The sequence below is a fragment of the Mesoplodon mirus genome, assembly GCF_964341445.2.
Source record: "Mesoplodon mirus genome assembly, chromosome: 3".
Taxonomy (NCBI): Eukaryota; Metazoa; Chordata; class Mammalia; order Artiodactyla; family Ziphiidae; genus Mesoplodon; species Mesoplodon mirus.
In genome coordinates, this window is record NC_138978.1 from 89,270,164 (window position 1) to 89,283,141 (window position 12,978).

General features: G+C 42.6%; 1 protein-coding gene across 1 annotated transcript in view; it reads right to left on the reverse strand.

Moving 5' to 3' along the window:
- Positions 1–12,978, reverse strand: part of BCAR3 (BCAR3 adaptor protein, NSP family member) — a 261,968-nt gene that overhangs the window by 207,044 nt on the left and 41,946 nt on the right. The window contains exon 4 of the mRNA XM_082614303.1: positions 6,776–7,002. Within this exon, the coding sequence (XP_082470429.1) occupies positions 6,776–6,785 (10 nt within the window). The 5' untranslated portion in view covers positions 6,786–7,002. The remainder of the gene's footprint in view (positions 1–6,775; positions 7,003–12,978) is intronic.

Here is a 12,978-nt window from a genome sequence, read left to right on the forward strand (position 1 = left end):
AGGCCCTGGCCACACAGACTGAGCTGGAAGACATCTAGGGGAGAAGCCAGGAAAAACCCCATCGCCAGGGTAAAGAGGGGGATGTGCCAAAGCTTGGAACACGCAGAAGTTAAAATAGAGCTGAAGTGTGATCTGGTCGCCCAGAGGGAGGGTGCATAAACAAAGTAAGGGGAGACTGTGTAGAGGAGAAAAGTTTACTCTAAAAAGTCAGCAGCAATGAGAGATTTGATTTCAGCTACAGCCATCCCAGAACCCCTATGGGGAGGTAGAGATAGGGCAGCTCAGAGGAAGCAAGGCCAGAAGGGCTCTCTGGGGCCTCTCCTTTCGTGGGGATAAGGCATCTGGCAGCCTCCAGAATGAGGCCCTGCATGGGAGACAAGCAGGTTTCCCTTGAGCCATAAAATCCCTCCTCTGGGTTCCCGGGGGCACCAGTGTGCAGTAGGTTGCCCAAGGGTACAGAGCAGTTACAGATGAAAACAATCCCTTTTAGCCCAAAGGCCATCCTCTCTCTCCCTGTTCAAGGACAGAGGGCTGCAAGACCTGAGATCTGAGTGTCACCACACTGGTCCCCAGGGGCCTTTAAGCACTGGCTCAGAAAAGCCCTGGAGAGTCCGGGGCTCTGTGGGGTAAGGTCAGTGCACACACTTCCAAGACAAGCAAAGAAAGCCGGCTCTATAATTTCCTAACACCGAGGGAGGAAACATAACGAGTGCAGACCAGATACCTTCCCGAAAAGCACAGCTGGCAAGCACACCCACACTGTGAGGTTGCAACTCCCTGAACTAATTAAAAGGCAGAGCAATGAGAATGTCTGGATTGCTGCATAAGCATCTCTTGGGAAAAATACATTTATGGTGTTGCATACCCAGGCTCCCCCCTTCACATCCAAGAGCCAAGTCAGACACAGGTGATTACAGTTTAGAGCTAGAAATGTATGTAGGGGTGTGTGAGTGTGAGTGAGTGAATGAACGAGAGAGAGTGTGTGTGTGTGTGATGGGTGGATAAGAGCTCAGGCAGAGAGAATTCCTCTGTGTGATGGGAGATAGCCAAGGCAGGCTACCATCTTCCTTCTGATTTCCCAAAGGCAAAGGGCTCAAGTGGTACCACAAAGGAACTGGTGTGGCCATTAGGGGAGAAATAACCTCCAACCTATAAGGGGGCATTTTAGCATTTCAGTCTCTAGGAGGTGTTTTTCTCTCTTTCTTTCTAAGTTTAAACACTTATTGTTTGAGTCTAACCCTGCTTGGAGCCAGAATGGGCCAAATCAATATTAAGAGTTTTTTCTGCTTTGTGAATCTATGAAAAGGAAAATTATTTCTTATTCTTTCCTGATAACACTCTTATCAGGTTTGGAAAATTCCCCTGGTGCTGAAAGCCTGAAGCACATTCATATCTGTAGATTGGGGGTCCCAGAGGGAGCCCAGTTGGCAGGGTTCCTTCAGGAGCTCTGTCCACCTCAAGGACCATCAGGAGAGTTATTTGATGAGTGTGTTGGGAATGTAGCTGAGCTGCAGGATGCCAGATAAACTCTGACATCAAAAAAGAGAACAGAGGCAGCGTGCCCTTCATCTCTTCCCTGGGGAGGGCCCTGGTAGAGATTGAACTTTATCCTGGGACAGTGAAGGATCGCACTGTCCAGGTTTATGAGAAAGAAAGAAGACTTTTGAGCAAGATACTGGGCAGTGTCTTAACTGACCCTTAGCCCAGACTCCACTGGGAATCGATCCCAAGTCTTTGGCAAAGAAGATTCTAAGTTGGAACAGCAAGACAGTCCTTTGAGGCATCTAACAGAAGAGCTATGACTTCGGTGGGGGAGAGCCTGCCCCATCCCAGGTGGGTACCAGAAAGGAGGTGCAGCATCAGCACCAGCAGAGGTGGTGATGGTTGATGCAGGTCGCCTACAGAGCAGAGTGTGGCTCTGATCCCAGCCTCAGGAAAACTTGAATGGTCACTAAAAACTGTATGAGGCCCCTGGGACTCTGTCAGGTGAAAGCTGGGCTGTGCCTTCAGTGGGCTTGGAGTTTCAGTAACTCCACCAGGAGGGAGCTCAGAGTCTAAGACATATTCCTTGCCACTATATTGCCCCTTTCTGACTGTGACCCTCAGGCAAGCATCAGGTGGGGAAGTATTTTATACATAGGTTGGCATGTAAACTGGCAACATCCCTGGGAACACATCAGAAGGTATGAATTACCTGTCTTCAGAGAAAAAGAAACTAACGATTCAAAGGTTATCAACAATTTATCCAAACTCCCTTCTGTGGGAAGACTACCCATAAGCAGGGAATTATCGGGGAGGGAGGAAGGACATGGAGCTGTGTGTGCAAACCCCAACACACCCTCATTTTTCTAGAGAATTAACAAATTGTCTTAGCACTGCAGACAGCAGCAGATGAGCTCCAGCTGTGTGCTCAACCCCCACCCCATTTGGTTCTTCTTTGCCAATGGTTGTCATCTCTGGTTCCTTTCACCCTGCCCAGGCTCTCAGCAGAAGCTCTGAGGAACTTCTGAGGCTGTGCAGAGAAGAGCTGAAGACCACTGCCCTATGCCTTTAGCTCTGGAATGAGAAATCAATTGTCTTTATTCCCAAGTCCTGTCCTCAACCAGTACTAATAACACTAGGTAATGTTTATTAAGTACTTAATGTACCCATGTTCTGTATTCTCATTTTATCCTTACAACTCTATAAGGCTAGTTCTATTATTATATCCACTTTATAGATGAGGAAACTGAGTTATTCGCAGAAAGAGGAAGTGATTTGTCTGAGGTTACACAGGCAATCTAGTTCCAGGGCCCATCCCCACAGCCACTCTGCCATGACTGTATTCTTGAACTTCAGATATGGGATGAAGGCAAAATGGTAAGAAACATGAAACTTCTTAGGCCAACTTGGCTCATGAAGTCATCAGGGACCTGGGAAAGCTATTTGCTTTAATGACTCAGACTTGGGAATTCTGTTTCCTATTAAGATTCTGCCTCTTGGTATCCTGCAAAAACTAGGGCAGATTATATAACTTCTCGATATACCCATTTCCTTTCCCAGTGGAACAACTAAGTGGACCACGCATCATGGGTGGATTTGGAATAGGTAAAATACACTGAAGCTGCTACAGAAGAGAAGTCAGGAATTAGAATGCCTGTTCAGTTTTGTAAATTGTGTGGTGTTCTGGCCTAGATGAGAGACTCACAGACTATTAGAACTTTTAGAGCTTGCAGATCATAGAATCCATGCTCTGCAGGACCTTCAATATTATTGGGGTGAATGCCTCACCCAACACAAGTATCCTTCTAACCACACTCCTGAGAGAGTGCTGGGGCCCTTTATGGCCAGGAGGCTCTTTAGGTCACCAGGAAGCCATCCCTTGTCTGCAAGGCATCCTTCTTCTGCCAAATATACCCAGACATAGCACACCCTAGTGGTCTCCATCACTGCTTCTTACATCGCACCATGTCAGCCTCCCTCCCACCAGAGCCTAACCCTGCCCTCTGGAGAGACTAGAGTAAATCATATCCCACTGCTCCATGGCAACCCTTGACACGAAGGTGAGCTGTGATGCCTCTCCTGGTGCTCTCTTTTCCAGGCTAAACCGTTTCAGCTTCTTCAATTGTCATTCAACCTTATTTCCACTGCCCTCACCATCTTTATTACTCTTCTCTGAATGCACTTGGTTTGCCAGTTGTTCCCCTCGCCTTCCATGGATTCTACAGATATTTACTGAGTGTCTTCCAGGAAGATAGTAGATGCTGAGAATGCATAGAAAAGCATAGTCTCTGTCTTGAGGGGCTCACTGCCTTGGGATGGGAAAGTGAAGTACTCGCAAGCAATTGCAATATGGTACGGGAAGTGCTATGACAGGGGCAAACCCAGGGGGCTCTGAAAGCCCAGAGGATGGGAAAGCTGACAAGTGGAGGGGTGTTTGTGTGTGTATTGGAAACTGCACTCCAGAGGGGAGAGAGAGAGGACCAGGTCTGGGAGCTACCTGTGGTTTGGAACACTAGAGTCAAGGTTGTGGGTCAGTGGAGGATAAGAGAGAGGCTTGAGGTCAACAGGGGCCAGATCATGAAGGACACTGTATGAGACTACTCAGAGAGCAATAGAGAGCTACTGAAGGTATGTAAGCAGGAGAGCGACACAATCAAATTTAGGTTTTTAAGAACAATCGCTCTACGTTGGAGAGAGTATTGGGAGCAGCTGTGAGGCTGGAGGCAGGTGATTCCATTGCCAGATCAGAACAGAGCACAGCAGGTCTCTAACTTTATTCTGGCAGCTGAGATTCTATGGATGCTGCCTGAACTTGTGAGCTATACTTGTGGCCACAGCTCACTCTTGTTTCACATTCAGGGGCAAATAAACCTTCTCTGTAGGAATAGCAATGTTAGCTTTTTCCCAGCATCTGTCTCTGCAACCAATTGTTTTAAATTTAATCTCATCAATTTCAGCCCCTCGTTTCAGGTTATTGAAATCTTTGTGCATCATGGTTCAACCCCTTCATTTTTACTTAAGGGGAAATACTGAAGGATTTGCCACAGGGCATGTGGGATAATCAGTGGTAGAAGCAACGCTGAATCCAGGTGTCCTGACCCCTAAACCAGGCACCCTGTTATTCTGCCTCTCTAGGAAATTGATCTTTTTAGAGGAACTGGAATCAAGATCGACTAGAAGCAGCTTACTTGGAAGAACAGGTCTTAGCTTACAGATCCCAAAGTCAGGAAGGGGGGACCCTATACCCCTTTCCAGTATTTCTTCTTGTTGACAGAAATAATCTCTGAGTTAGAATCTACAATCAGCAGGGATGGCATTACAGGTCTTCAGGCAGCTGAAGGTCACAGCTGTTCAAACCCAATCAGTGAGGCACTTGACAATGTCAAAAAGCTTGAAAGAATTTCGTAGGGTGAAAAAAAAAATCTTACATGCTAATGAATGCTTAACAAAAGGTTCTCTATGGATCTAAACTAGTTCAGAACGTAAAAGCTGTTCAGAGAGACTGGACAGGTGATGGGAAATGGGACACCCCTGCAGAGGAGGGGGAGTGGGGCAGGGGGCCGGCAAACAGAAAGCTTCCCTGGATGGATGCCTAGAGAATCAGGCTCCTTCTCAGTTAGGACCTAATCCCCTGGGTCTCCGACTGACTTCTCACCATAGCCCCATGAAACCTGGAGACTGGTTTCCCCTGGGCCCTGCTCATTAAAGTCTCTGACCCTCAGTCCTGGGAATCGGCACAGACTGTGTGCAGGGCCCTGTGCCCAGGCTGACCAGCGTATCCTAGGTCAGTCCATCCACCACCCAGCACCACACCTTCATTAGTTCTTTTCCTCTTTGTTTACTTTTCCTTGATGTTAATGCTTTAAATTTTTTAAAAACAGAGCAGAGGGCTTCCCTGGTGGCTCAGTGGTTGAGAGTCTGCCTGCCAATGCAGGGGACACGGGTTTGAGACCTGGTCTGGGAGGATCCCACATGCCATGGAGCAACTGGGTCCGTGAGCCACAACTGCTGAGCCTGAGCGTCTGGAGCCTGTGCTCCACAACAGGAGAGGCCGCAATAGTGAGAGGCCCGCGCACCGCGATGAAGAGTGGCCCCCGCTTGCCACAACTAGAGAAAGCCCTCTCACAGAAACGAAGACCCAACACAGCCAAAAATAAATAAATAAATAAATAAATAAATAAATAAATTTAAAAGCAAACAATCAGAGCAGACCTCTACTTCTAACCAGCTCATCCTGCATCTCCTCTGGCAAACTCATAGGACCTCCATCCTTTCCCAAGACTCAACCCTTTCCCCATAACCCAACCCATCACCTCATTCCTCACTTGAATCCCCACCTCAAGTTCCACTAGTGCAATGCTTTCCCAGTATCCTCTGTTCTGAAGTCAAATGCCATTATGGAAACATCAGACTTGTCAGATGAGCAAGTACTTTACTGATGCCTTCCCAATAAGCATATGCTTCTCTTTGAATAACTGTGGACTGGCCAAATTTCACCAAGGTAATTTAGAGCAATGAGGAACAACTCCAAAATACACTCTTCCGGCACAGACTGTAAATAAATCTTTATCTACTTTTCATATAACAGGCACCATAAGCATTGTTTTAAGAGGAGAAACAAATCAAGTCATATGCATTTTGCTCTGAGCCCTGCTCCTTACTGTCCAAGCTGGAAAGGAAGCCCCACAGCCTGAACTGAGACCGTGACCATCTCCCCAACTCTTCCCCTGTGGTCATCAAAGCCCTCCTCAGTGAAGCCGCGGCCTGAACTTATCCGGTTTGAGATCGGGTAGCAAAAGCTTCACTAAAGCCGTCATGTTTTTTAAAGAGCATTTTCTATAGTGTTCTATCTGGTTTCTCACACATCTTCAATGACACATGAAAAGCTTCGTTGAAGTGAAATGTATTTGTCTGTGTGCGGGTTACTCAAATTGCCTCTCTTCCTTGCCAGGAAATTCTGATATCTGGCAAGAGATGCCCACATAAAGTCCCACATAGCAGAAAAGAAAAGCCTCGCTGACACAGAGGACTTCCAGAGGATTAAACACAAGCCACAGTTTTTAATTATTTTTAAAGGACAAGGTAAAATAAAAGCTTACTTCACTCACCCACTCAGCATGCCGACTTTCAGAGAGGACACATCACTGACTGCTCTTGGCCATCGGAGACACTGGCCACAGTAGCAAATTAGTGTCAACTTTAAACATACCACCAACTGAACAATTGCTGCATCCAGGTGAGTCTGAGTTTAACATGCCTCAGCTTCAGACTCCTCCAAAGCCAGTGCACTTACCTAGTGACATGGTGCCGATGGGGCATCAGACATGGGGGACTTAGGGGGCATCTGCTTTCAACCACAGAGCTGAGGGTGCTGGCGTCTCCCCTCCTTGGGAGCGGGGTGCAGTCCTGACCGCCCAGCCTCCAGCTGCCCAGTGGCTGGAGAATCACAAGGTGATATGGTCAGGTCCAGACGGTTTGCCGCGTGATTGCTTCATACCACAGGGTGCTTCCTGCCCCGAGCTAAAAGAATGAAGGAGGGGTTTTCTTAAGAAATTCAGCTTTTCGACAAAATTCCTTTTCTCTGTGTGTACAAGAAGGTGCATTGCAACATTATCTGTAAGAGGAAATAACTGGGAAAAAAATGCTTTCCGACTGGGGACTGAAATAAATGATGGCATTTCCATAAAGTGCAATTAAAAAAAAAAAGAGGAGGATCTGTCTTTGCTGCTAAGGTCTCTAATGTGTACTGCAGAGTGAAAAAAAAACATCAGATGGTACTTGCAGCAAGGCCCAAATTGCGTGTATTTTGTACATGCTTAGAAAAAATGTGTAGAGCAATTCATAAGAAACTTGGAATAGTGGAGACCTTGAGGAGTAGAACTGGGGCAGGAGGAGTGATCTTACTTTTTGGCTCTTTTTTAGATTGTCTTTTTTACCTTGTGCATGCACATAGTACTTTTAAAATAAAAGGAATTTTTAAAAATTCCTTTCTTGCCTAATGAAAAGTATTTTTTCAGCTACACAGGAGCCTCCAATAATCAAAACTAAACTTCTCCATCATCAATCAAGCTGCAGGGGATGACTGTGAAAAGAGAAACTCAATATCCTAGAAAAGAATATTGAACAGTAAATCTCAGTGAGTTTGGGGAAGGGAGAGGTCTTCAGAAAATAGATTCTGATACTGCTCCAAGTTGAGAAACACTGAATTAAATATATTGCATCTTATTTTTATAACTTTATATGATAGAAAATTTTAGCATATAAAGTAAATAGTATAGTGAACTCTCATGTACCCAACACCAAGCTTCATTAATTTACATGGCTAATCTTGCTTCACGCCTAACCCATCTCCCACTCTCCTGCCACCTGCCAAAAACATCATGTCATTTTATCTGAGGGTATGTATTCTTATAAGTTAAGAATGCTCTCTTTTGTAAACGTTACCACCATACCATTAAGATATGTTTTTATTTTTATTTTTAAAATTAAAAAAAATTATTTTATTGAAATATAGTTGATTTACAATGTTGTGTTAATGTCTGCTGTACAGCAAAGTGATTCAGTTACACACACACACACACATATATATATATATATACATTCTTTTTCATATTCTTTTCCATTACGGTTTATCACAGGATATTGAATATAGTTCCCCACGCTACATAGTAGAATCTCATTTAAAGATATGTTTTTAAAACTTGTCAATAATCCCTCTATATCGTTAAATATCTAGTAAGTATTCAGGAGTTATACAAGGTATTTGGTTGCTATGTCTACTATGTCTATACTATGTTCTCTCTCTCTGTTTTTTCCTTGCAGTTTATTTGTTGAGGAAACCAGGTCATTTGTCCTAGAATTTCCCACATTCTGGACTTTGCTGATTATATACCTGTGGAGTTTTTTAGCATGCTCTTCAGTCCCTTCTTTTTTCTGTAAATTGGTAGTTAGATCTAGACTTGGTTTGATTTGGGTCTAATTCTTTGGCCATAATAGATAATGTCCTGTGTCTTTCTGGGATCCTAGCTGCCCTTGATGATTATGATTGACTGAATTGTATCCCCCCAAAAAAGTTATGTTGAAGTCCTAAACTTCATGCCCATAAATGTAATCGGGTTAAAATGAAACCCACCCTAATCCAGACCTTATTAGAGGAGAAACATTTGAACACAGACAGACTCAGGGAGAAGATGTTCATGTGACCACAAAGGCAGGAATTGGAATGTTGTATCTACAAGCCAGGGAATGCCAAGGTTTGCCAACAAACAGCAGAAGTTAGAAATGGAAAGGAGGGATCCTCTCCTAGAGTTTCAGAGGGAGCATGTTCCTGCCAACACCTTGATTTTAGACTCTAGACTCCAGGACTGTGAGACATTAAATTTCTTTTATAAGCTACCCAGTTTGTGGTTCTTTGTTATGGCAGCCCTAGGAAACTAATACTTTTATCTTTGCCTAGAATCATTATTTCTTTTAGGACTTGTCAAATGGTGGCATTCCTTAATTATTAGCTGGAATACTTCTATTAAAAGAAACATCTCCGGGCTTCCCTGGTGGCGCAGTGGTTGAGAGTCCACCTGCCGATGCAGGGGACACGGATTCGTGCCCCGGTCTGGGAAGATCCCACATGCCACGGAGCGGCTGGGCTCGTGAGCCTGCGCGTCCGGAGCCTGTGCTCCACAACGGGAGAGGCCACAACAGTGAGAGGCCCACGTACCGCAAAAAAAAAAAAAAAAAAAGAAAAGAAAAGAAACATCTCCTCCACTACTATTTGGTTACTCTGAAGTTCAATTCATATGGCAAAGGTAGAAAACAGGTTTACTCGCCTGTTTTCAGAACAATTAAGTTGGTTTCCCAATATCATCCAACAGTGGTTACAGGATTTTTTTTTTTTTAGCATGATTATAAACTTGTGAATTTTCAACATGATTTACATGTTTCAATTCTTTTCAGTTATTCATGTTTAAATTGTCCCATTTGTGGCTAGTTAGAGCCTTGACAAGTTGGCTCTGAGTCCCTTTGACAGGACCCCAGGAATTTCAAGTATGTTGTGATGTTCCAGGCTGATCATGTGCATTTCCTGCCTCAGACCAGAGCCATCCATTTCCCCAAGAAGCCCTGGTTCCATTTAGTGAGAAATAGTATTAAGAGACTATAAACTGGCACTAGACTATAAACTCACACATTCCGTGTGACTGATCATTGTTCCTAGGCCTTTTCAGTGGACAGAACTAGGAAATAGATTTTCAAAATAAGAAAATGTATCAACAGTTCATACTAATATTTTCCATTCAAATTTAAGATTATAAAATGATTACTACATTTTTTAATTCTATATTTCATCACTGTCTCTTATGGTAAAATTCCTGGTTTCTATTAACATTAGCATAATTACTTATTTGCTTATTTTATATCTAGCTAATAATTTCAGAATAATAACACCAATATTATTACTAACAACATGAATATTGAAAAGTTTAAGACTTTTTTTGGAGTTCTTCTTGCCTTAGGATTTCTCCCACTAGGGTGTACTACAATTTACTCTGTTAAAAATCTCTTGAAATAATTCCCCTCTGTGTGGTTGGCCACCAACTCAATATATAGTTAAAAACATTTTGTTTTATTTTGATTTTAGGGAATTGCCTTTTTTCAATTTTGATTTAATTTAGTCTAAATTTTTATGTAAATTATTCCCATGAGTCCAAAATCAAACCTACAAAACAAGGTATATTCAGAATCTAGCTTTTAACCCTGTCGCTTCCTAGTTTCCTCCATCCCTCTATAGATAACCATTTAAAAATTGTGATTTATTCTTCTATTGGTTTTTTTAAATGAGACAAAAATCACTGTCTTTATTCTTTAATGTCAACAAGGACTTTATTGAGGTGACTTTACACATAAGTGAACAGCTTGGAGAATTTTGACAAATATACACACCCACACAAGCAGATCAGGATAAAATATATTTCCATCGCCCCAGAAGGTTACCTTGTCCCCACTCCAAGAGTCAAGTCCTATCCCAGAAATAGCTACTATTCTGATTTCTACACCAGAGATTAGTTTTGCTTATTCTTGACTTTTACATAAATGGAACCAACCATTAGGAGTGTACTCTTTTGTATCTGGTTCAGTTAATATAACATGTTTGAGAGTTATCCATGCTGTTGTGTATTTCATTATTTTTAATTGTAAAATAGTATTTCACTGCATGAATACAGCATGATTTGTTTATCCTTTCATTGGTTGGTGGACATCTATTGTCTATTATGAATAAAGACACTAAGAACTTTCTCAGAGAAGTCATCTTTTTGTGGATATAAGCATTCATTTCTTTTGGGTGTGTACTTGGAAGTGGAACTGCTGGGTCATAGGCAGTGGTGATCTGGAGCCAGCTTGTACAGCTTGGGGCTGGTTATGAGCATTTCTTCCTAACTCTACTTTCAGTGACTTCCCATTGGTAGCTTGAAATCAGCCAAGGGGGAAATATTTATGCCACAGAAACAGGCAAATGCTATAAATCAGGACTTCCTTCTCCTCTACTCCCAAAGCCAATTGTTAAACATTTAGACGCACACTACTAGCTACAAAGAAAGTATATATTTAAATTTATTAAAACTACCAATTTCCCAAATGGTTGTACCATTTTATATTCCCACCAGAAGTGCATAAGTGTTCCTATTATGCCTCATCTTTGTTAGGACTTGGTATTTGACTTTGTCTTTTTAATTTTAGCCATTAGGATGGGTAGGTAGTATTTTCTTACTGTAATTTTTATTTGTATTTTCTTGATGACTAATGATGTTCAGTATTTTTTCATGTGCTTATTGGCCTTTTGATGTTTTGGTATATTGACCCTTTGTCTTGTGACTTGACTAAATTTACTTATTAGTTCTAGTAGTTTATTTGGAGATTCCTTTAGGCAAAGGACTAAATGTCCTTGTGCACAATCATATTATATGCAAATAGTTTTATTTCTTCCTTTCCAATATTTATGTCTTTTCTCTTACCTTATTGCACTTATTTTTTTTAAATAAGCACTGCATATATTTTTTCGATAAATTTAGCATACTATACATGTTTTAATTCATCTTGATTTTTCCCTTAACTGCATATTTTAGAGTACTTTATGCCAGGATATAGACAGCTTTTATAAAGTCATTTTACCAATTTGACAACACCCTGAAGAACTCACAAAAATTATATGTTATATGGAGATGAGGCAGTAAGATCACAGATATTTATTTCTTGGGCCTTCCCTCTACTGCCTGGCTGGCTTTCTTTGAGTACAGTACTGCTGACAACTTGGCAAAGTCTAGTTATGGGAGATTAGTAATCCCTCCGTCCTGACTGGGGGGTCAGAAGTTTACATAAGAAAACACATCCTCCTCTGTAGTCATAGCATCCCACCCCCTGTCACCAGGCTCTCCTCAGCAACCCTACCATACATCTAACTCCATTTCATTGTTTCAGTACTCATGTTTCAAGAACATTCATCCTCCAACTACTAAAACAAGACAGAGAATTGATACTTCATCTGATTCTTGTACCCATTTGCCAAAAATGCATCTGTGAATGCAATTTGGCCTGTGAAACTTCTTGGATTTAGCATTTTATATGTGTGTGTGTGTGTGTGTGTGTGTGTGTGTGTGTGTGTATGTGTATATATATATATATATATATATATCTCCACACACACCCATTCTAGTTTTCAATCTAGACTGCTGTAATCTTGCTGAAAAACATAAGGTATTACATTTGAGCTTCCAATCCTGATTGGTTGGATGCTACTCAGAAAGGATCCTGTGTCTAGCACTGCAGCCCAGCTCCCTCTGAGCATCTTGAAAGTGGATGGAGCCATAAAGCTCTCTAGGTTTTAAAGGCAAACACCCTTTAGCCCAGCAACTTCACCTATATAAGTTTACCATGTCACAAAAATGTAGCATGTATATATTCAAGGATGTTTATTGCAACCTGATTTGTAATAGAAAAAGAAAACCTGGAAATAACCTAAATGTCAACCAGTAGAAGATTAAATTATGGTACATCCATCGAATGGAAAATTATGCAGATGTTTAAAAGAATAAAAACTATCTGAGTGTATTGTTGTGACACATCCTATTTTTTTTTTTTTTTTTTTTTTGCGGTACGCAGGCCTCTCACTGCTTTGGCCTCTCCCGTTGAGGAGCACAGGCTCTGGACGCGCAGGCTCAGCGGCCATGGCTCACGGGCCCAGCCACTCTGTGGTATGTGCGATCTTCCCGGACCGGGGCATGAACCCGCGTCCCCTGCATCGGCAGGTGGACTCTCAACCACTGCACCACCAGGGAAGCCCAAGATAAAGTAAATTTAAAAAGCAAGGTTAGGACTTCCCTCGTGGTGCAGTGGTTAAGAACCCGCCTGCTGATGCAGGGGACACGGATTTGAACCCTGGTCCGGGAAGATCTCACATGCCACAGAGCAACTAAGCCTGCGCCCCACAACTACTGAGCCTGCGCTCTA